The 26331-nt window shown below is 40.4% G+C and overlaps 1 protein-coding gene across 1 annotated transcript in view; it reads right to left on the bottom strand.

Moving 5' to 3' along the window:
- Positions 1-7401: 7401 nt before the first annotated feature.
- LOC143287297 (uncharacterized) overlaps positions 7402-26331 on the bottom strand; it is a 19700-nt gene continuing 770 nt past the window's right edge. Inside the window, exons 2-4 of the mRNA XM_076595244.1 lie at positions 19663-19789; positions 16740-16975; positions 7402-11412 (exon numbers count right to left, since the gene is read on the bottom strand). Coding sequence (XP_076451359.1) covers positions 10706-11412; positions 16740-16975; positions 19663-19730 — 1011 coding nt within the window. The 5' untranslated portion in view covers positions 19731-19789 and the 3' untranslated portion in view covers positions 7402-10705. The remainder of the gene's footprint in view (positions 11413-16739; positions 16976-19662; positions 19790-26331) is intronic.

Raw genomic sequence — 26331 nt, 5'->3', positions numbered from 1 at the left:
GATTCAGTCAGGGTGGCCTGAACAGCGGTTATGTTTTCGTTTCAGAATTGTCCTTCTTCAATCATTGTGTTTAATGAAATGCTAATTGTAGTCAACCGACTAACCTTTTCAAGAAAATTATGGCACATATATCCGCACACACAGTCTATAAAAACTGCTGCAAAAAATCACAGTGGTAGACACACTTATACTGTTCGTATTTTGAGATAATTGAAGAGCACAAATGACACACGACCGTCTTACACCGCCACCCGGAAGAGAGAGCAGAGAGAGAGAGACAGAGAGAGAGAGACAGACAGCGAGACAGACAGAGAGAGATGACTCATAGCATAGAATAGTGGGGTAGCGAGGCTATTGAAAGTAAAACTTATTTATTTTCCTTCACTAATTGCAAATTAAACCTTCTGAAATCACTATTAAAGTGGTATGGGTCGTGCATGATCCACACGAGCTTTCGAGGGTTGACCACGTTTTTTTCTCTTTAAAAAGCATGGGTCATACACGACCCACGTAAGCGTCCGTGTGAAGTTAAAACGCCACCTTTAATTAATTCTTTTCATTTTTTGGCAAAAGTTGGCCTTTTAGGTGTAGGAAGCATTTCTGAAATTTCGTAGAAAAATATCAAGAATTGGCGGAGATATTTGCGTTTTTGTACCCATCTGGGTCGTGTACTACCCACGACAGCCAGCGAAGGTTAAATGGCTGTTTACAGGATTGATTTTTGTGACAGATTTTTCCCTCATGGTCAGCTGGACTCCAGTATGTCAGATTGACTGACGGATTGTGAACTATGCTTGAGCATAAATGAATTAGGAAATTGAGTTAGTGACCTTGGCATTACATATTTAGCTTTCCAGAAACACACACACACATATATTTTACACTTCAGTTATTGAATGTATGAAATGAGAACTGTGCATGTGTATAAATTTGGACACTGATTTCGTGACCTTGGTATTACATGTTCATCTTCCCAGAAACACACACACACACACCATTTTGTAAAGTAAACAGATCACACTAAATCATAAAGTCGTTCAAAACAGCAATGCAGAGAAGAACTTAATGGATTTGTAAGGTAGTATCCTCCTACTCATACATTTGACATCTGATTGGTATTTTTGTCTGAAAATGATTGATATGGTTTATGGTCGTACTGCACTGCATGCTTTTGTTTTGTTTTTTCTTTCCCGTTATGTTTTAGTGAATTGTTGAGTAATATTTTCAGTTTGATCATGGTCATTCAAAATGCCTCTATTGTCTTGCACTGTATGTCATTTTTATTTTTAAAAGAGGTAATTACTGTTAAGCTGGAGAACACACCTACACTCAATGACAGGTGCAACAGGTGAGTAGTTAAAGCTAGGACTTCCAATCTGAGGGTCTCAGTCAGGTTCGAATCTTGGTAACAGCGTCTGGTGGGTAACGGGTGGAGAATCTCCCTGGTCAACATATGTACACCCTGCTAGCGCCTGAACCCCCTTCATTTGTATATGCACGCTGAAGATCAAATACATATGTTAAACATCCTGTAATCCATGTAAGCATTCAGTGGGTTATGGAAACAAGAACATTCCCAGCATGCACATCCCTGAAACTGAAGTATGGCTGCCTACATGGCAGGTTAATAAACAAAACGGTCATACACATAAAATGTTACATGTCTGTCTGAGTGTGTAAGTGTGCGTGCCTGAAATCTGACTGAATGACATAGGAAACAAATGATGAGCGCCCAGTGGCAGCTGTCAGATGACTCTACCCAGACAGGCAGCCTGCTGTGCAAATGATCCCGAGTTTGCAAAGTGCTTAGAGCTTGGTCTCCAACCAAGGATGGGTGCAAAGTAAGTATCCATGTCAAATCAATTAAGTATCCATAAGTATCCTTTCCAATATAGTTAACTGCTTACATGTTCACTCTCACAAACAGGAATCAAGTATTGCTTAAATCAGACAGACAAGAAATTAAGAAAAAACAATATATAATCACACAAAATTTATTATATTTTGAAAACAATCTCAAATGGTACAACACTTCAAATCAATTCTTCCACCTATGGATTGCTGTCTGTTTCACAGACAAAAACAAAACAAAAGCAAAGATGAATGAACAGTTGAAGGATGAAAGTAAGCAGTTTCACTCCAAAAAATAAATATCACAACTATTTCAAATGATAAAGATTTGTGGCTGACAGTTATAACTGGACAAATACTCAGCTATGTTTTCCACTCTTCTCACACTAGTTGAACCCATTCTTAGTCACTTGTCATTTCATGACCAACATTAAAAAAAAAAAACCAACAAAAACAAAACAACAACAAATGTTTCCTGATCCTGTGTGTCTGATCCTGGAATTTGCAACCTGACTGATTCATTACAAAGAAACAAAAAAGGAAATGTCAGATGCAGAGTCTGTTGTATTATTTTTACCAGCTATCAACTGCATTCCAGGGTATTTCAGGATTAGTTGGCTCAAAACCAATGACTAAAAGTGATACACTGTAGTGAAATATATAGTGGATCATTCATAACAGGTATTTTCTTTAAGAAAAAATGAGAACAATAAGCCCCACCCCCACCCCCCAAAAAAGCACATGAAAATTGATATAACCTCCTCATTTTTAGGCAGGTCATATCATACGACTTCAACTCAGTGTTGTTGTCCTTGCATAATTTCCCATCTTCTCTGACCATTCTGACTGAATGAAATCAATTAATCTCCAACGACTCTCCATCTTTCATGGAGAGGCCTTGTAGTTTATGCAAAGAAAACCAGCACACAACAAACCTTCCCAAATCTACAGAACATTAGTTATATCATGTGAAGCAATAACTGTCTTCTCTGCAGATACAGACCTACCCCATAGGTTTGGTTTTCTATGGAAAGTCTGGTAAGGAAATTGAAAGCTTACACATGAATAGAGAAAAAAAAATTATTGAAGGTTAAAACCTTTTTCGTTTGTTTTTGGGTCACCTTACCATACAGACACCTTTTCTGTCTCATCTGGCAAACTAGCAGACATTTCTCAAGAACAGATTATGTCAAAGACTGCACAAATGCTTCAAAATTAACACAAAGAGACCATTGTTAAACAAGACAGGCAAGGGCTTCAAGACTCACTTGTAATGCACTTAAACCAACAAAGGAATCATGAAAACAAAACCACAACAAAAAAAGATAATCAGACAACACACTGACGTGACCTTGACCTTTGACTAATAAGTATACAAATTGATATTCTAGTCAAAACAAATCATTATATGATATACCATGTTGAATGAAAATGGATGAAAAACCAAAGTTCTATCATGCTTTCACATTTTCCCAACAGCCCATGTTGTAACCATGGCCTTTGACTTGTGTTTCTTTTCACAGGTTTTGTTTTCACCATGACTGATCATTGTAACACGTTTGCTGAGGATCAAATGGAGGACCTTATTTATCTTGCACACACAAATGTTTTCTATCAATATCATATGCCAGCCTGTGATCTGGACCTTTTACCTATGTGTTAAAAAGGGGGTAGTGGTGGGGGAAGGGGTTGTATGGGTAGGTGTAGAAGGTGAAGAGGTAGAGTAGGATAACAGGCAGAAGATAGGTGCACAATCCACTCTCTCCTCGTACCACAGCAGGGTCTTTTAGAAAGATGAATTGAGGTGTTTATTTCTCTAACTTTAAACAGCACACCTGGAACATACACAATATCAAAACCCAGGTTAAAATAATACCAAATCATATGCTAGACATCCTTGCACTGACGTAACAGAAACGTCATTTTGTTGTCTGGACAAGTAAACAACTCCACAGATAACCTTTCTCCATTCTGACACTCAATGTCTAGCCGTACACTCTCTTCTCAAAGAGATCTATGTAAAGATGTAAAACAAGCTTCATTTAGCTTACTATCAACAATCAGTGGCATATAAGTTAATGTGCACCAAATATATGACTAACAAATACTAACTCCCAGTGTTTAACTCCTGTCAAACCACCATAGAATAATAGCTGTCGCACCAAGTATGTGGCAGACAATTACAAACTCCCAGTGATTAACTCCAGTTAAATCACCATACAGTAATAGCTGTTTCCATTAAGACTGAACAAATCAGTACTTTGTCTCTGCAAAATATCTCACTGGTAAAATTATTACATGGGAATCATATAGTTTCCAAATAATATGGTAAATATACAGCAACCTGTGTGCACCAACATAGGACTGCCTGTCAGTGGTCTCAAATCGTATTGAACACATACAGCTATGTGTTACCCCACTGGCATATATGACATATAACTACAGCACATGGTAATCATAACTACTAAGTCACACATGTTCCCCATGTTGCATTATCACCCATGTGCACACACATGGAAAAGCATGAACATACAGTTAGCCTGTAGATTTGTTCACCTTGAATATAACCATCACCACCTAACGTACAAAATAGGTATGTCATACCTCAAAATAACTCCAACTGTTGCAACCAAAACATTCTACACAGATGCAACACACATAATCTCTGTGTTTTTTCGTGACTGAATGCTTACATTGTTTCCACAGTATGTCAACAATTGACACACCACTGACATGTTACTGAACATTATCATTTATGTAAGCCAAGATACACAACATGTAAACCCAAACATGATGTCCAAGCATCATACCGTAATATCAACCTGTAGAAAACAGTAAAGGGGGGGGGGGGGGGGGGGGGTACCAGTACTCCATTTAGTCATGTATTGGCTACATTGTGTATTTCAAACACTTTTCCCTCAGTCACTAGCCTCAAATACAGTTAAGCCATACACATGCTGGCTATGCTCTCTCACAAGTCATGGTATCTGCATCAACACATTCCAGTTACATTAACTGTGAAATACCACATCGGCTAAAAAGGATCTCTCAATGCTCTTGTGACACATCACAATTCTACAAACTCCAAACTGTTTCCAAAAAACCAGAAAGTAAATTGCCAACAAACCAAATTACCAGTACAAGCATTACTCACACCCCCCAGCGTTTCAGGGTTCACTTTATATTCATGTAGCAGAACACAATCCCACTGAGCCAGTGTATTAGTCACAGAATCCAAATGTACCATAAATCAAGCATTCAATTAAGTCCGAAAAATAGATGCTAGTTTGACACTCACAGCCACCATGGTACTGTCTTGACCGTCTGGCTCTCCTGGCCTGCTCCAAGCAAGGAAAAGGAAGAAACCCCACTTGCCTATTCATTTTATCCTCTTCACAAGCTGGCGCCATATGCAAACTATCTTCCGACCCAGAACGTTTCCAATTGGCTGAAGTTAACAGACCAATCTGGGACCAACGTGCTAGATTTGCACATCCAACACTTTTCTCACAGAACCCAGCATTATCAAGGAGAAGGGGGGGGGGGGGGGGGGGTGATGAAAAGAGGAAGGGGAGGAGGAAAGATCGCCCAGCCCTGATTCTGTTCTAAACAGCTCATGATAAACACACCACACCATGTGGTGACCATTGAGGCAGATGCCATCCTGCCAGAGATCGACATGGGGGGTAAGGAGGAGGGGTGGGCGGTGGGGTTGAGGGTGGTGGAAGTGGAAGGGAAAAGGGCAGGGGAGTATATAGGAAGAAAATGGTCAGAGGAGATACCATCTTTACTTGGTATTTCTTGATAACTTGCTCCCTCTGTACTTGGCCAAGGGAAGGGGGGAAAGGGAGAGAGGGTATGGGAAGGGGTGTTGGTGGGGATAGATGCCATGGAAGGGGGGTGGGGGGGAGAAGAGTAGGGAGGTAGGAAGGAGGGGTCCATCAGTGAGCAGTGTGTCTGAGAAAATCCCATGCTTCCACCATAGGTGCCTGACACACTATAACATATGAATCTGAATTTCTTTAGGGATCATGATGTACCCATAAACTGCCAAAAGACAAAGTTTTATTAAAATTGGATGTAAGATGAAGTCTCTAACAAGCTTTTTCTATTTTGCCAAATAGCGACCTTGACCTTTGATCTCTCACACTGCTTAGCATATCATCATAAAAGGGATTTTTGAAAGGTCTTATTCAAACATACCATCCTGCTAACTTGGGTTCCGATGTACTTGTAGTGACCAAGAAATTGCCAACATTTAAGTTTACAATGACCATGGACGCACACGCGCACACGCACACACGCCAAACACCAGTGAGTCAGAAAACAACACAAACCAATGCCCCCCGCCACCCACCCCCCCACCTGCCCCCCACCCCCACCCCCACACCCCCTCCCAAAAAAGAGAAAAAAAGTCAGCAAAAACAAGAAGAAAATAACTGAAACAGCAAAGAAACAAATTGCTTTTTATACAATGCACAAGAACTTTTCATGGAATGACTAGTGAAAAACAACTTGGCATTGAGAAGATAACTTTCTGTACAATATAGGACCCAATGTACTCTGGCATGAAAATCCAAGAATGTATAAAATCATATTAAACCATAACATGGAAACTTCACATATTTTTTAAAACACACAATGAAGAGAAATGATCTTTTGCATTATCTGCAGCATATGTTTTGCTGAGACGCAGTCAAAGGCAGTTATGGACCAATGTGTCACAAATGCCATGATTTTTGTTTTCTGACTCATTCTACACAGAAATCTGTGTTAATGAAAATACAAAACCACTTACAAAAGTAAAACAAATCTAACAAGAGATGAAAAAATCCCAAGTATTTAAGAAAGAATGAAGCAGCAGTTGTGCCACAAAAAGCAGCAGTTTTGCCACAAACAGCAAATTAACCTTATCACTATTGTTAGATTGTTACGTAATTCTAACAACGTACTAATAAAAGATGGAAAAATACCACGTAAGAAAGAGTGAAACAGCAGTTGTGCCACAAACAGCAAACGTTATTAAAATTGTTAGAATGTTACATAATTCTCAGCAATCTTTACAGCAGCTGTTGTATGCATGTTTTCAATGTTTTCTGCTGTTCCGACTATTTGGGCTAGAATTTGATTATAGTGGAGAGTGTCTTGCCCAAGTTACATTCCCACTCTCTCGGCCAAGAGGCTTTTAGGACAGTCGGTGTTGGGATGGCTCCCAAAGGCCATCTAGCCCACAAGGCTGCAGCACTAAGAACCAGTGCAATTTTGCCTCCTAGTTTGAGAATCCTTCACAAAAGACTAAGCTGTAAATGATTTCCCATTGACTGGAGAAGTTTCAGTTTCAGTAGCTCAAGGAGGCGTCACTGCATTCGGACAAATCCATATACGCTACACCACATCTGCCAAGCAGATGCCTGACCAGCAGCGTAACCCAACGTGCTTAGTCAGGCCTTGAGAATATAAAAAAAAAAAAAAAATTTATATATATATATATATATATATATATATATATATATATATATATATGACTGGAGAAACCACTGAGAACACAGCTCTCACTTTGCTGTTGGCCCAAATGTAAACTTATGTCAATCTGTGATATAAGCCAAGTGTTTTTCTCTTACACCTTAAGTCTCTTTTGCCTATCTACTCCACACTTCTTAACTAGTAAATAAAGATTATTTTTTTAGTCATCTCCACACTTCTTGACTGGTGAATTAAGTCTCCTTTTTATTGACTCTCTCTGTCTATAAAGACTTTCTTCATATGCTAAGAAGAGTGGACCAGTGTGTGCTTTCATCTAGAAATTCCAATGACCTCACTGTACTTCAGAGTGTGTTGTTAACCCAATGGGATTGAGAGTTGCAACTAGGAACTGTCATACCATAGTCGCCTTCGACAGGACACCAGAAATAAAATACTAATATAAATAAACAATGCAGCAAAACATACAGAATGGACAAGCCTATATACTGTTTTGTTTGTTCTGTAGTGTTTTGTATATATTTATTTAGCCTGCAGAAAACAGTTCTGTTTGTTGTACTTTAATTCATGACTAGTCAAGTAGAAGACACACCTGTTTGGTTATATTTGTACTTAATTCATAAAGTATTCTGAGTCAGGTTTTGTTTGTTTGCTTTGTTTGTTAAAATCTTGTATTGCCAAATGGAAAGGAAATATAATGAATAGAAAAATAAATGGAAATTTGGTAATAAACGAATGTATGTTAATCAATTCAAACTAAGCCATTTACCTTTTTCCACACTCCCTCCACCCCCACCCCGAAAAGTGTTGGCTCATTTAATCAATATTTTTGTTTCAACTGATTTGTTAAGCACATACATAAAGCTGATAAATGATAATGCCTGATTCCCACCCAATAAACAATATTACATAACAAGGCTCAAATAAAATGGGCACAATATTTCAGTGGAGGCACCACATTTTGCAGTAAATTCTTTTGAGACATTTGATACTTTAACAGATCATTTTGTTCTTGCATAAAAATGCAGCCATTCTGAGTTTTCTCATAAAACATCAAAATCCCAGCTGTTCATAATAAAAAATGTCATCCTTGCATACAATCTTATATATACATAGTCCAAATAAATTAGCAAATGTGGTAATAATGCTAATGAAAGAAGAGAGGCAAAACCTTCAAATCTATTATGTGATACCCATCAGATCCAATATAGGAGACACCACAGAAAATGCCACAAAAAGAGTATTGTCTTGTAACAGAATACATTTCAAATCACACGGCTGTGATTTGTCTTTGACCTCCACTTTTCATGGGATACATGTTCTCTTGCCAGAGTCACTCACTATACCAGCATTTACCAAGTTCAAGGCAGACGGGATGAGAAATCAAAGCTCAATGATGTTCCTTTTTTTTCCTTTCCTACTTGTGCCAAATTGCATCATTAACCTTTTACATTTTGCTCTCACTACGACCAACAGTGGCATCATGTTTGATGACTATTGGATGCAAGACCCATGCTGCTTTTGCCTCCAGTCTTTTTCTGTCATGCTATTTGGAACTTCTGACATTCTAACCTTGAGTTTCAGTCTATTGCATGCTTTTCCCATGGTCAATCACAAGTTTGAGGAACAGTGGGTGCAAAACATGAACTCTGGTCATATTTGTAAGCTTTTTTAATATAAATATATTTTTTTATTATCATTAATTTTTTTTTTATATATGGTTATGCCAGTTGATGAATTAAACCATTGCTCTGTTCCTGATTTGCAACATCTTCATAGACCTGGCTGCCAGAAAGGTTTGATTTGTGTAAATATGTTTCATCCTCACTAAGTTTGGTCTCTCGAAAACTTGCACACCTGCACACACATGCACATACTGAATCAATATTATTACAGACTCACTTTACTTTACACATGCAAATTTACTAAAGGCACTTTGTTGTCAATAATGAAACATTAATTTTTTTCAAACCCTGTTCAAGAAATCTCGTTCAATGAAACATGTACATGCTTGTATGCATGCATGCATTTGCAACAATATATTTGTACATCGTTCTCACCCACAAATTCATATAATATTGTGACAATAAATGTGCATGGCACTTGAGCAAACATGTTTTACACCTCACCACATCCATCACATTCACCTTCCTTTCTCAGGAATGGGATGGAGATATATTTAATAATGAAGCGTACTGCCAAATATCTTATTGTGCATGTGTGCACTAATGTGGATAAAAAAGATCATTTCATGTGAAAACAAATGAAACATAAAAAGATTCTTGTGAAAATAAATAGGAAACAAAGTTAACAGCAAAACAAATGAAACAATCTCTTAAAGACATAAGAAAACAAATAGCAAATGAAATAAACCTTGCCTCTCTTGTTCTTGCTGTTGTAGCATTTTAAAAATAAAACGTATCTGATGGATATACAATCAGTGGCAATGTTCTAGTTATATGTTTCATTTTCTATAAGCAGAGAGATCTCAGCTGGGACACCCATATCTCAAATATAACAAATAGGGCAAACAAGACCTTAGGGTTTCTCAGGCGGAACCTAAGAGTGGGCTCCATCAACATCAAAGAAACAGCCTACAAAACCCTAGTTCGCCTCACTCTAGAATATGCCTCACCTGTCTGGGACCCCCACACCACCAAAAACATCAACAGCATTGAAAAAGTCCAACGCTGTGCAGCTCGATGGGTTGTGTACCGCCACTGTCACACCTCGAGTGTCGACTCCATGCTGACACATGTACAGTGGTCCACCCTAGCAGACAGAAGAAGAGCAGCAAGGCTGACCACCTTCTTCAAATACGATCGTGAAGAAGTCAGCATCAACACCCCATTCAGGCCCACACCACACACCCCTGCACGGTCCACAAGACAGTCACACAGGGAGACGTATCTCCTCCTGGCCTGTAACACAAACTACAGGAAGTAATATTTCTTCCCGAGGATTATCAGGGACTGGAACAGCCTGCCTCCAGAGGTTATCTCCTCAACTTCAGTGGAGTGCTTCAAGTCCCGAATCTGACCAACCAGCACATCTCCCTACCCCCACCTCCCACACCCCCTCCTGACCCTTTCTCCTCCTCCTCTACCACCACCACCCCACCCCACTCCCAAGTCCCAAACTGCCAGTTCTACAAAACAACCTAGCTAGTGGAAATCCCCCCAGTTCTATACACATCAGAACCATCAAAATGATGATGGTGGATGTTCAAAGAAAGAAGAAGAATCATTTTGACAAAATGGTTCAAAACTATAATCATTCCACTTGAGAACTCCTTGACAGTCTTAACAATGCTGACTTCCTCAAGTGCAGTGCAGCCTCAACTGTGTGGACCCATGCCTTCTTACACGTCATCTCAGTCAAGTTCCTCCAGATGCAAGACACTTTTGCTCTCCAGACCAGCAGCCTCAATGGTCTGGGAGAGGTTGTCAAAGCACTGTCTGGGAGTGGCTAGGACCAGCACGTGGTTACTAAAGTCTTCACCCGACACCTCCTCTGCAAACAGAACAATGCAGCGCAGCTGGTCTCTCTGGTTGAAGTAGTGCTTGTGGCGTGTGCCATCTGTGGGAATCTTGATGCCCAACAGCACCTGTCCCTCAACAGATGGTTTGGGAACCTCGTCCATCTTGTACTGGGATAAACTGGTGTGGCTTCGGTCATTCACCAGCTCCGGAGAAATGGTGGAGGAGGGGGAGGGCTCATGATGCTGAAGTCCATGTCTGTCAGTGATGGAACCAACAGTGGGCTCAGTGTCTGGATGTTTTACACTGCTTCTGTAATGTTCTTGTCGCTGTTTCATGTCTCCATTGTCCCTGGACCTGGGTCTGTCATTGACACTGTCCCTAGAGGAGCGGCGAGAGGTCTCCACCAATGCCTGGTGAGCCATTCTGGATGTGAGGTACTCCATCTCCTCCATCCCTCGCTGGTCCTCAGACCCATCACTTCTGCTGGTGATGATGGTGTCTACTGGCAACTTGTCATGGGTGGGGCTGATGGAGGGCAGCACTGAGTACTTCCCCAGCGAGGACTGGGGCCGCAGGGTGGCCATGGGGGGCAGCAGATCTGCAACATGACACAACAGGCTGCTCTGGTAAACTGTGACAACATCTGGATTAGGGAATATTTGAAGAAGATACCGATTTATTATTTTTTTTTTAAGTTGTTTTTTTTTTAATGGAGAGGGAAAGTGTCCAAATTAATACCTGTTGACATTTCTGATAAATGGTTATTAAAAAAAAAAAAAAAAATGCAAAAGAGCTTTCACAAGTGTATCACTGTATGATACAGAAGCAATGGAAATAATACCTGGTACTCACAAGCAATAATTATAGTAGTAGCGAGAGACTTAAAAATAAGTTTTAAAACCTATGCATGATAAAGTAACTGAGTGCAACCATGTGGCAAATTAACTGCAGCATACAATATCATGTTCAAATGAATTTTGGTGGGCGCGCGCGCGCACACGCGTGTGTGTGTGTATATGTTGTAAAATACCCTCTAAATGCCCAGTATCTAGTAGTTGATGCGATATTGAAAACCAAAGTGTGAGCATGACATTACTCCACGGTGCTGTGCAGTAGCTAGAAGTAGCTAGCATTTCTCTCTCTCTCTCTTTCTCTCTCACTCTCAAACACACACAAATGATATGTATGTTAGAGAGAGAGAGAAGGCGAGGGGAGACTGACAGAAAGAAAAGAAAGAATAAAGAATGAATGAAGGAGACACACAGAGAGAGAAGACTTTAGAACAGAAACACATCCATTACACATTTGAACAATATCCTATTGATACCACCAGTTTGATGCGAGACTTTTGTTGCATTAACCTTTGCTGGCTGTCGCTTTTGACTACATACAGAAGCTCATGTGGGTCATCCACGACCCATACCTTTAAAGAGACAAAAACCTGTATATTCATCCAAAGCTTGTGTGGGTCATGCACGACCCATACTTTGACGGACGCAATAGCTGAGTGGTTAAAGTATTGGACTGTCAATCTGAGGGTCCCGGGTTCGAATCAAAGTGACGGCGCCTGGTGGGTAAAGGGTGGAGATTTTTATGATCTCCCAGGTCAACATATGTGCAGACCTGCTAGTGCCTGAACCCCCTTCATGTGTATATGCAAGCAGAAGATCAAATACGCATGTTAAAGATCCTGTAATCCATGTCAGCATTCGGTGTGTTAAGGAAACAAGAACATACCCAGCATGCACACCCCTGAAAACAGAGTATGGCTGCCTACATGGCAGGGTAAAAACGGTCATACACGTAAAAGCCCACTCGTGTGCATATGAGTGAACGTGGGAGTTGCAGCCCACGAATGCAGAAGAAGAAGAAGAAGTAAAGAGACAAAAACATGTATATTCCTCCAAAGCTTATAACAAAATATAGAAAAGGAAAACATATCGTAACAACTGATTACATACACATGCGCTCGCACATGCACACACAAACTCACACACACACATACACTCAGAAGAAACACATGCTCATGCATTCACACACACGCACATACACACACTCACACACACAACTGATCACACACACAAACGCATAACACCACATGCACATACATACAAACCCTATTTATGCACACAGAGACGGATAGATAGAGAGACAGACAAACAGACAGAGAGAGAGAGAGAGATGACTCATAGCATCCTATACACGCACAATCAAAGATATTCAGTCACACAAGTACATGCTGTTAGAGAAAGGGATGGAAGGGGGTTATAGCTGAAGACAGGCGAAAGGGATGGGGCGGGGAGGGGGCAGGGGGGTAGTGGGAGAGTAGTGGCGTAGTGAGGCTATTGAAAGTAAAACTTCTTTAATTTCCTTCACTAATTGCAGATTAAACCTTCTGAAATCACTATTAAAAAGGTATGGGTCGTGCATGACCCACACGAGCTTTCGAGGGGTGACCACGTTTTTTCCTCTTTAAAAAGCATGGGTCATACATGACCCACACAAGCGTCCGTGTGTAGTTAAAACGCCACCTTTAATTACTCATTAACTAAGAGGGACTTTACATCGTCTGCCAGAAGGGAGTTTCTGAAAGACAGAGTTAAGTGGATGAGTGGAATCATTAAAAATTTGGAGTGCTTTTCTGCTAAGTGTGGACTGGTATAGGGTATTCAGTTGTTGCTGGGGCTTGGTTATGATTTTGCTGGCCAGGTTTACAACTCGTCCTAATTTTGTCTTTAACTTCACAGTCAGATTGCCAAACCAGGCCACAATACTGAAAGCCATGACACTTTCTATCAGACTTCTGTACACCAGCTCAAGTATGTGTGGACTAACATTAAAACTTCTTAATTTTCGCAGTAAAAAGAGTCTCTGGTGAGCTTTCTTGGCTGGTGTTGATGCAACATGTTTTCTGCCCAGTCCTCCGATCGTCAAGGTGAAGAAATTCAATCAAATGCAGGCCAACAGCGGAGTAACTATGACTCTCTTAAGGTAGCCAAATGCCCCCTCATCTAATTAGTGATGCGCATGAATGGATTAACAAGATTCCCACTGTCCCCATCTACTATCTAGCAAAACCATAGCCAAAGGATTTGGGCTTGGTGGAATTGGCGGGGAAAGAAGACCCTTCTGAGCTTGACTCTAGTCTGACTTTGTGAAGAGACATCAGAAGTGTAGCATAGGTGGGAGCATGATCAACCTTGAAATGCCACAACTTTTATCATTTTTCTACCTATTCAGTCCAGCGGAGAGCAAGTCCCTAGCTGGAATTATGCTCTCGGTCTTGCAACCAAGAATAATCCACTCTGAAGACTGTGTCAGGCAGAGAGTTTGACTGGGGCAGTACATCTTTCAAAAGGTAACTACACTGAATGTTTGATAAAGAAATTAGAGTTGATGGTGTTTCTGTCTGGTGTATGTCTGTCAGAACACCCATTTCTTTGTCATCCTTTTCGTTGAATTTTGGTTGCAGCATGTACACGATTTGGTTCATGGCATCTCCTCTGATTTTGTCTGATTTTTGCTGCTGTGCAGTCAGGTTTACAACAGACAATTCAAGGTTCTGTCAAATGTTTTCTTTTCTTTTCTTTTTTAAAAATTTTTTATTGTGCAACTCTACCAGTCCATACAATGCATTATCACTAGTTTCTGAGAGTCATGTTTTTCATGATATTTGTTGAAGTCAGAATCATGTTTTTTTGTGCAGTCATTTCCTCTTCAGTTTTTTTCATCAAATAGTGTTTGAGTACAAATTTTGCAAGTGTATTTTCTTTGCGTTCTGGCAAAATACAAACTTGATATGGTAGCAGTTCAGTACACATATAATTAATTTTTCTATTGCAGTCTGAGCATTTTAGGGATTTTTCATAGTGTTTTCTTTTTCACGTAAGCAGAGAGTCTGAAACACGGTCACTTGTTGACACTTTCTGGTTTACGTCATTTTGAGCTTGTGGAACATGTTCACTCATTGATGATAAGTTACTTCCATCTACATCATTTCCAGAATGTGCGACATGTTCAACTTCATGTTCATTTTCTATTTAAGGATTATTAATGTCAGCATATCTAGCTCACATCAATTCACTCAATTCTGGTGGGTCTGTGTCCATGAAAAATGTCATGTCCCCATCCTCACCATAGATTTGTGCACTGGCGTGACCAGACAGCTCCAGAGCCTTTCTGGCCTTTGCCATCATTTTGCAGCCTTTGTGGCTGGCGTTTGGATACATGTTAACCGAGTGGGCAGCCAAATTCCATGTTGTGAAAATTCCAACTTTTCTTCCATTACTCACTGCGTTTTGTTTTTTTGCCTATGTTTTCCTTTTCAGCTCAATACAGGAAGTGGAGCATTTTTCTTCAACAGACACCATAATTTTTTTTCTAAAATCAAGCAATAATTGTCTGATCTGTCTGCCACTACAGTCTGTGTGTCTCAATGTGTACAATTGTAGGTGGTGCTCTAGAGCCTGGGGCTGTTTGGTGAAGGACCTCAGTCTTGCTGATACTTATTGACTAAAGGACTTGGCTGCTTCTGTAAACTTGGTTGCAGTTAACAGGAGGTCTGACTCCTTGTGAGCCATCAGGGCAAAGTCATCTGCAAAGAGTGCTTTAATGAATGATAAGCCATTCAATTGTCTTGGTCTTGGCATTCAGTTTTCAAATATTGAAAGGAGATCCATCCAGACAGTACTTCAGATAAATACCACAGCTGAAGTCATGAGAGAATGGCTCAAGACACAGCTGAAGAAGTGTTTGAACAGTATGGGGGCAAGAATGCAACCTGGTTTCACTCAATGGGAGTTGATGAAGGGTTCAGAGGGATTACCATTGGCCAGCACTGCTCCAGTCATACCATCATGGAAGAGACAGATGAACCAGTTAAATTTCCCTGGGCAGCCGAGTTTAGCAAGTATGCTACACACAGCCTGTGTCAAAGGCCTTTGTCATGCTAGCAAAAAAAGAAGCCAAAAAAACAACAACAACCAAAAAAAAACCAAACAAACAAACAAAAAAAAACAAAAAACAAAACAAAAAAACAACAACAAAAAACAAACAAACAAAAAAACTGCTGTGACAAAGTGGTTCGCATGGTGTACTGACAGAAAGGAGGATGCAGGTTTGAATCACAGTGGAAGTGGGGTTTTTTTTTTGTTTTGTTTTTTAATGTGGCCACCTCCTACCCAGAGTTGGGTGTGCTATGGGCTTAAATGGGAAGTCAAGTATTATCCACATCAAGGATGCATATTTGGGTGTATTGCTCAAATTTCTTGACCAACACAGCAAGTGTCTATCTCTCAGGCCTGGTTAATGCCAGGATATAATTATGAAAGGAAGCACAGAGTACAGCCTTGTCACATAGTCCCAAACCTAGAAAGAACCCCCATAGCAATAGCAGCAGCATCAACCTCATTCATCATTAGTGTAGAAAAAAAATGTCTCAGATTCTGTGGCTTTTCATGCACTGCTCTCAAGGTGACCTCAGTTTTGATCCTCTCCACTTCCATGCCTGGGGTGAGTTGTGTCAAAGTCTTTGGTGTTGGCAGATTCACTAGGGACTGTGGTTGGAGTGGTCTCCACTCTGGAGGTGACACTCACTCAGTCTAGCTTCATGATGAAGAGATTATTGTTGACAGTAGGGTGCTTAGTACAATGAATCAGAACAGGCACAACTGAATGCCACTGAAGCGACTCAGCAGCAGTTCATGGTCTCCTCTGGTGGGTGGCCTCTTGGTGACCTGACATTGATAGTTCCCTGTGGACTGCTGATGCAGTAACTGGAAAGGAAGAACCCAGATGTGGCTGTGTATGATGGACTTAGTGAGCAGTGTGGGAGTAATGTCACTGAAAAAAAACATAATAAAATAACAATAACAAAAAACAAAAACATTTGAACTTCTTCAAGTAGAAATAACAAAGTGAGCTCACCTTCTTGCTCCAGTGAGACGTCTGTGAATGACCTTGAACTGGGCCTCTGGGGTTTACCACTTGGAGGCCTCTGACCACTCGATGACCTCTGTCTCCTCATGCTGCCAGGTCGAGATGTCCTGGGTGTGGAGGGAGGGTGGGGGGAGGGAGGGGGGAAGCCATTGGATTCATCAAGAGCTTCCCTGGACCACCGGCGAAGTCCCTTTGCTGTTTGTGATGAATCACTGGAATCTGACCTGGGTACATACAGCAGTTCTTTCAAAGGCAGTCTTGGATGCAGTTTTGAGGATGGTCACAATATTTTTTTCCCAATCTCCACTTTCCCAGGTCAAGATCTGAGCATGTTTGCTAGCATCTTAATTGCTTTCATGTGCATACACATGCTGAAGATGGAACATATGCTATACATCCCATAATCTGTATCAATTTTACTCTAGCATGGAAACATGAACATTCCCAGCATATCTCCACTCCCAAAACAGGACATGACCAAGAGACATGGTGCAATAAGCGAATGGTTAAAGCATTGGACTTTCAATTTGAGGGTGCCAGGTTTGAATCTCGGTGACAGCGCCTGCTGGGTAAAGGGTGGAGATTTTTATGATCTCCCAGGTCAACAAATGTGCAGACCTGCTAGTTCCTGAACCCCCTCCATGTGTATACACAAGCAGAAGATCAAATATGCATGTTAAAGATCCTGTGATCCATGTCAGTGTTGGTGGTGGGTTACAGAAACAAGAACATATCCAGCATGCACACCCCTGAAAATAAAGTATGGCTACCTGCATGGCAGGGTAAATAAACAAAACAGTACATGTAAAATGTTACATGTCTGTTAGAGTGTGTATGTGTGCATGCCTGAAATCTGACTGAATGACACAGAAAACTAATGATGAGCACCCAGTGGCAGTGGTCAGCTCTATCCATGCAGACACCCTGTTGTGCAAATGACCCTGTGTTTAAAAAGTACACAGAACTTAGTCTCCGACTAAGGATAGGCACTGTATAAGTATCCATATCGATCAATCAAAAAACTGTCATATATATATATACAAAAGAAGGAAAAAACTCACATTTAATGTTATTATCATCAGTACTTAACCCTTTCACTGCCAGAAAAATAAGATTTAAGTGAAATCTATTTGCCAGGGTTTTTTCATAATACAAAAAAACAACAACAACAACAACAACAAAAAAACGGGTATAAATTTTTCAAAAAATTTTGTGCTCTTTGTTATTGGAGAAAGACCCATAAAAGTATGTATTTTCTGAAAGGTAAATGAATAAAGAATACAAAACACATGATGTTTTCCCATTTCATATATTTTCAGTGACATGCTGTTGTCTTGAAATCAGTGTTTTGTTCTTTGTCACATTTTCAACTTGTTCATTACAAACATTAGTCAAGTAATTTGCATTAAAATATCATATTTTCTGGACAAATGAAAATCTGCACACACAAAATACTGGAACAACCACAATAAAAACATAGTTGGGTCACGGTTAAGTAGGTGTAATTAAAACAAAAATTAAAAAAAGAGAGAGAGACACAATGCACTGTGACTTCTCCAAGTGATAATATGGATGTGAGGCCACGCCCTTCAGTCTCCACCCCCCTCCTCTTCTACGTCTCACACAGTCACTTATTTGCATTGGCTGAGTGCCAAGAAAATTGCTCACATGGTGTCTTGTGTCCTAATAATTCAGTCACTTTCTGTTGTCTGCTACAGCTGTACTGCCGGCATCACTCACTGATAGTCGTATCTTGGCCACTCTCTTTATTTTCTATCAAATGTCCTATAAATGTTCATCACTGTCTTCTCCTCTGAATTTACACTTTAATTCTTTCTGAGCCTCAGCTAAAGAAAGCAATCTTGGTTGATTTAGTTCGCCATGATCGCATGTCTTGAGCATGGCGTCAGTCCGACATTTTGTTGAGCGAGCAAGGAGAGGAGCCAGGTGAACACCTGCGGCAGTAACCCAACCAAAACGTTCTAATAAAGGACTGCCTCATGACATAGATGGTGTTTCTAGCTATGAATAGAATCTAGAAAGATTCCCCAAGCTGAAGCGACCGGTAGTTTTGTCAATGAACTGAATGCAAACCAGGGGAAAGTCAGAATATTTTGATGATGAGTTATCTCGTCATTGTGGCAGCAAAGCGTACATGTTTGCAATGATGAGTTATCTCATCATATAGACAGCCTATGGGTTAAATGATGTACATTCTTCCTGAAACAGCTCATAATGTTAGCAGTCTAATCTCCAATGTAGGCATTAATGACGTAACAAAAAATAAATACATATATGTACAAAAATAGGTAACACCAAGGCACACACACTTTCACTTACTCACATGCGTACACCGTACCCCCCCTATCCCCCTCAATTTTTTTTCCCTACCCTCATCTAATATCATATCACTTAAAGTGAAAAGACGTTACACTAAAGAATGAACGAACAAACAGGTGACCACACTGTGTACATGCACATGCTTTCAAGCAGACTCGCACGAAAAGGCATGCAAGCAGTCATCTTCACTTCCAAACATGGAAACACTTAAAATATGGTGATCAATATCTGTCTCTCAGTCATGGAGGTCTTTTGCTGTCAACAAAGACATCATGATGCTGAAGGTGAGTCCTCCAGTGCTTTCAAACAAAACATGCACAGAGCTTAACTCGCTCTGTGGTTAGCTCTGTCAACAGAGCACCAAGGTCTTTGTCAAATTGTTGTGAGATTAAATCATACAGACACCTTGCATGAAAATTGACACTTTTGCTGTCCATCTCAATGTGTTGCTGTTCTGGTGGTGTCAGTGTTGTGTCTGGTCCCAGTTTCCTGGGATGGTTATCACATCAACCACATCATTTGAGGTTGGTTTTGACACAAAACCCGAAGGTAAATAACTAACTGAACTCACTTGTCTGAGGAAACATCAAACATATGAACGGCCACAACTGGGCCTGACGGAATGACCCCGTGTGACATTGTTCTATTTGTTGTTCTCCGTCTGTGGACTGTGGGGTTTTCTCGAGCCTGTTTCACATCTGTTAAAAGAAGAACAACATTAGTTCATACATGTTGGTTTATATTTGATTGTGTCTGTGGTAGCACATTTTTTGCAGTATTTTCCTCTAAACGTGCCATCAGAATATTAGGAACAGTCTTCATTTCTGATGAATCTTTTGTTTTACGTTTTGGGAACGTCTTGTTCTTGCTATAGCTTTCCAATTTCTAATTAAACAGATAATTTTCCCACAAATAATATAAATTTAGTTTTCAAGTTGTAACAGTCTGAAGTATGGATTTGAAGAAGATGAAAATATTTTTGCTATCTTGAACAATTTTTTTTTTTTTTTTAAAAGAAAGAAAGAAAAGAAAAAAACACTCTGCATGATTAAAGCCACTGAAACCCATTTAAAACCATTGGCAACTTACAACTGTGTCAGAATTACAAAAATACCAGTCTGATCAGCCACACAAGCAAAGTAATGCTCAGAGTAATCCTGAACAGACAAACCACAGGCAGAAACCATGGCAGAACAAGCTAGGTTTCACAGTGGAATAAGCACCAAAGAACATATTTTCAACCTTCATGTTCTGTGTGAGAAATACGGCCAACTCCAACAAAACATCTACCATGTCTTCATTGACTTCAAGTGGGCAGCTGACCCTCCACTTCTGTAGCCTCTTTTAAGTCTTCTTCAAATACCCATCTGTTTAAGCAATACTGTTATCTTTGTCCACCACAGTTTGAAACTGTGTCCTATCTGTTATAGTGTGTCAGGCACCTATGGTGGAAGTGTGGGATTTTCTCAGACACACTGCTCACTGATGGACCCCTCCTTCCTACCTCCCTACTCTTCTCCCCCCCCCCCACCCCACACACACATTCCATGGCATCTATCCCCACCAACACCCCTTCCCATACTCTCTCTCCCTTCACCCCTTCCCTCAGCCAAGTGCAGAGGGAGCAAGTTATCAAGAAATACTAAGTAAAGATGGTATCTCCTCTGACCATTCTCTTCCTGTACACTCCCCTGCCCTTTTCCCTTCCACTTCCATCACCCTCAACCCCCCCCCCCAACCCCCCTCCTTACCCCCCATGTCGATCTCTGGCAGGATGGCATCTGCCTCAATGGTCACCACATGGTGTGGTGTGTTTATCATGAGCTGTTTAGAACAGAATCAGGGCTGGGCGATCTTTCCTCCTCCTCCCCTTCCTCTTTTCATCACCACCCCCCTCCCTCCCCTCCCCTTCTCCTTGACAATGCTGGATTCTGTGAGAAAAGTGCTGGATGTGCAAATCTAGCACTGTTGGTCCCAGATTGGTCTGTTAACTTCAGGCAACTGGAAACGTTCTGGGTCGGAAGATAGTTTGCATACAGCGCCAACTTGTGAAGAGGATAAAATGAATAGGCAAGTGGGGTTTCTTCCTTTTCCTTGCTTGGAGCAGGCCAGGAGAGCCAGACGGACAAGACAGTACCATGGGGGCTGTGAGTGTCAAACTAGCATCTATTTTTCAGACTTAGTTGAATGCTTGATTTATGGTACATTTGGATTCTGTGACTAACACACTGGCTCAGTGGGATTGTGTTCTGCTACATGAATATTAAGTGAACCCTGAAACGTTGGGGGCTGTGAGTAATGCTTGTACTGGTAATTTGCTTTGTTGACAATTTACTTTATGGTTTTTGGAAACAGTTTGGAGTTTGTTGAATTGTGATGTTGTGTCACAAGAGCATTGAGAGATCCTTTTTAGCTGATGTGGTATTTTACAGTTAATGTAACTGGAATGTGTTGATGCAGATACCATGACTTGTGAGAGAGCATAGCCAGCATGTGTATGGCTTAAATGTATTTGAGGCTAGTGACTGAGGGAAAAGTGGTTAAAATACACAATGTAGCCAATACATGACTAAATGGAGTACTGGTTTAGGGTATTTGGGTATCCTCCCCCCACCCTTCCTGTTTCCTACAGGTTGATATTATGGTATGATGCTTGGACATCATGTTTGGGTTTACAGGTTGTGCATCTTGGCTTACATAAATGATAATGTTCAGTAACATGTCAGTGGTGTGTCAATTGTTGACATACTGTGGGAACAATGTCAGTCACAAAGAAACACAGAGATTATGTGTGGGTTGCATCTGTGTAGAATGTTTTGGTTGCAACAGTTGGAGTTATTTTGAGGTTTGACATACCTATTTTGTATGTTAGGTGGTGATGGTTATATTCAAGGTGAACAAATCTACAGGCTAACTGTATGTTCATGTGTTTCCATGTGTGTGTGTGCACATGAGTGATAATGCAACATGGAGAACACGTGTGACTTGGTAGTTGTGATTACTATGTGCTGTAGTCATGTGTTATATGCCAGTGTGGTAACACATAGCTGTATGTGTTCAATAAGATCTGAGACCACTGACAGGCAGTCCTATGTTGGTGCACACAGGTTGCTATATATTTACCAAATTACTTGGTAACTATATGATTCCCATGTAAAAATTTTACGAATGAGATACTTTGCAGAGACAAAGTACAGATTTGTTCAGTCTCAATGGAAACAGCTATTACTGTATGGTGATTTAACTGGAGTTAAACACTGGGAGTTTGTAATTGTCTGCCACATACTTGGTGCGACAGCTATTATTCTGTGGTGGTTTGACAGGAGTTAAACACTGGGAGTTGGTATTTGTTAGTCATATATTTGGTGCACATTAACTTATGTGCCACTGATTGTTAAATGGTAAGCTGTATGAAGCTTGTTTTACATCTTTACATAGATCTCTTTGAGAAGAGAGTGTACGGCTAACTTATGTGCCACTGATTGTTGATGGTAAGCTATATGAAGCTTGTTTTACATCTTTACATAGATCTCTTTGAGAAGAAAGTGTACGGCTAGACATTGAGTGTCAGAATGGAGAAAGGTTATCTGTGGAATTGTTTACTTGTCCAGACAACATAATGATGTTTCTGTTACATCAATGTAATTATGTCTAACATATATTTTGGTATTGATTTTGGTTTTAATATTGTGTGTGTTCCAGGTGTGCTGTTTAAAGTTAGAGAAATAAACACCTCAATTCATCTTTCTAAAGGACCCTGCTGTGGTACGAGGAGAGAGTGGATTGTGCACCTATCCTCTTCCTGTTATCCTACTCTACCCCTTCACCTTCTACACCTACCTGTACAACCCCTACCCCCACCACTACCCCCCTTTTAACATATCCATGCTGTGGGTGTGGGTGTGGGTGTGGTAGAAATATAGCAACAGTTATAAGATCTATAGATAATGTTATAAATTAAATAAAAAAAAGAAAAAAAGAAAAAGGCAAAGCAGGCAACCTGCTGGCTTCAGATTACTGCAAGGCCTTTTGCTCTATATCCAAATCATACATGTTAACCTTCGCTGGCTGTCACTTTTGACGACACACAGAAGCTCATGTGGGTCGTCCACGACCCATACCGCTGTCGCTTTTGACTACACTCGGAAGCTCATGTGGGTCGTCCACAACCCATACCTTTTAAAGAGACAAAAACCTGTATATTCATCCAAAGCTTGTGTGGGTCATGCACGACCCATACCTTGTAAAGAGACAAAAACCTGTATATTCCTCCAATGCTTATAACAAAATATAGAAAAGGAAAACATATCGTAACAACTGATTACACACACATGCGCTCGCACACGCACACACAGACTCACACAAACACATTCACTCAGAAGAAACACATGCTCACGCATTCACACACACGCACATACATACAAACATGCACACTCACACACACACAACTAATCACACACACAAACACATAACACCACATGCACATACATACAAACCCTACTTATGCATACAGAGACTGACAGAGAGAGAGACTGAGACAGACAGATGCAAATATCTCAGCCAATTTTGAATATTTTTCTACAAAATTTCAGAAATGCTTCCTACACCTAAAAGCCAACTTTTGCCAAAAAATGAAAAAAATTAATTAGTTAATGAGTAATTAAAGATGGTGTTTTAACTAAACACACAGACGCTTGGGTGGGTCGTGTATGACCCATGCTTTTTAAAGAGGAAAAAACGTGGTCACCCCTCAAAAGCCAATGTGGGTCATACGCGACCCATACCTTTTTAATAGTGATTTCAGAAGGTTTAATTTGCAATTAGTGAAGGAAAATAAAAAAGTTTTACTTTCAATAGCTTACTATTCTCCACTACTCTCCCACTAACCCCCACCCCCCACCCCATCCCTTTAGCCTATAACCCCCCAGCTATAACCCCCTTCCATCCCTTTCTCTAACAGCATGTACCTGTGTGACTGAATATTTTTGATTGTGTGTGTACAGGATGCTATGAGTCATCTCTCTCTCTCTCTCTCTCTCTGTCTCACTGTCTGTCTGTCTCTCTCTGTCTCAGTCTTTCTCTCTCTCTCTCTCTCTCTCTCTCTCTCTCTCTCTGTCTCAGTCTCTCTCTCTATCTATGTGTACATAAGTAGAGTTTGTATGTATGTGCATGTGGTGTTATGCATTTGTGTGTGTGATCAGTTGTGTGTGCGTGTGTGTGGGTGTGTATGTGCATGTGTGTGAATGTGTGAGCATGTGTTTCTTCTGAGTGTATGTGCTTGTGTGAGTCTGTGTGTGCGTGTGCGAGCGCATGTGTGTGTAATCAGTTGTTACGATATGTTTTCCTTTTCTATATTTTGTCATAAGCTTTGGAGGAATATACTGGTTTTTGTCTCTTTACAAAGTATGGGTCGTGCACAACCCACACAAGCTTTGGATGAATATACAGGTTTTTGTCTCTAAAAGGTATGGGTTGTGGGCGACCCACATGAGCTTCCGTGTGTAGACAAAAGCGACAGCAGTATGGGTCGTGGACGACACACATGAGCTTCGTGTGTAGTCAAAAGCGACAGCCAGCAAAGGTTAAGAAAACATCTGTTCCCTTTTCTGATACTGTAAATTATGGTTATGTATTTTGTTTTTGTTTTCTTGACAACGTATGCTAATGATGCTTGGAATTTGAATGAATGTTCTATTTATTTTTGCAGCATTACTTATTGTAATGAATCACACACACACACGTGCACGCACACACACACACACACACGTGCACGCACACACACACACACACACACACACACACACCATGCACACATGCACACACACACACACACACTTGAGCAAACAAAAATTCACATATCTCCATAAGTGTACTTAAATACTCATTGAAACTGTCCATGAAACTAGAATAGTCAACAGTGAACACTTACTACAATACACCTTTATGCATACTTAGAATAATACTAAGTTGATGGAAACTGTGCAGTAATGGGAAAATTTCTGTGAAAAAGACCAGGAAAAAAATCCTGATAAGGAAAAAATGTGGTGTGTTTTTGTTTTTTGTTTTGTTTGTTTTTTTGTTGTTTTTTTTTACCATATAATGGCCATATAACAAGATCTTAACCTTTGCTGGCTGTCGCTTTTCACTACACACGGAAGCTCATGTGGGTGGTCCACGACCCATACTGCTGTCGCTTTTGACTACACACGGAAGCTCATGTGGGTGGTCCACGACCCATACCTTTTAAGGGCTCATAAAGACCATCTGTCAGGGAACAGTGCAGGGGAAAATAAGGCAGACAGCCAAAGAAGTGGGCAGACACCATCATTAAGTAAACACAGAGGAGCTTTGCCAGAACTTGGGCCCAATCCTATGACTGTCAGAAAAAGAGAATATTGGTGATACTTTCAGCAGTGAAGTTTACCATCAACCCAACCAGGTTACAGGATCAGTGACAATGACAGTATTTTTATGGTCGTTTCTATACTTCTTATTTCAGAAAGTTGATTTTCAGTTTCATCATTGTCTTTTGTAAAGATGATTGTAAAAAAAGTTACTGAGACGTGTGTGTGTGTGTGTGTGTGTGTGTGTGTGTGTGTGTGTGTGTGTGTGTGTGTGTGCACCTGGATGCCCATGTGTATAAAAGCATGCAAATTAATATTCATTAATAGTTATATACAAAAACTGTGATATTTTGCTGAGGAATGCATCTCTGCACAGTCCTTGAAAGAGGGTTCATTCGCCCTCTTTTTTGTTGTATTTTCCACTATACTCATATAATGCACAAAATATCAACAAGTTTGTGGAATTTGTTAACTCACCACTTTCTTAAAATTAATAATACTACTGACTTCTATGAAAGATTTCAATGGTGCATTTCTCCAATATGGTTTAGAGCTCCATTAGCTTCACAACAGAGGTTTGTAATAATAAAAAGGCACATGACAGAATAAATTCAAACACACATACACACACAAACATACATACAATGCACACACATATGCATGTAGCCTAGAAGCAACATTATTCAAATATTAAGATATACACTTGTGCATATTCACACCCTATTCCTCCACCCTCAATCACACAAACTCACACACACACAAATACATAAAGTATGAAACTGATGCATACTAGCACCCATACAGGCACTCACATTCACACTTTACACCCACATAACAGAAACTGAAATGAACATGGAAACAAGCAGTAAAGAGCTGTCTAGTCAGGAGGAATTGGA

The sequence above is a fragment of the Babylonia areolata genome, chromosome 11 (assembly GCF_041734735.1).
Source record: "Babylonia areolata isolate BAREFJ2019XMU chromosome 11, ASM4173473v1, whole genome shotgun sequence".
Taxonomy (NCBI): domain Eukaryota; kingdom Metazoa; phylum Mollusca; class Gastropoda; order Neogastropoda; family Buccinidae; genus Babylonia; species Babylonia areolata.
This window is presented reverse-complemented; position numbering and strand designations above follow the sequence as displayed.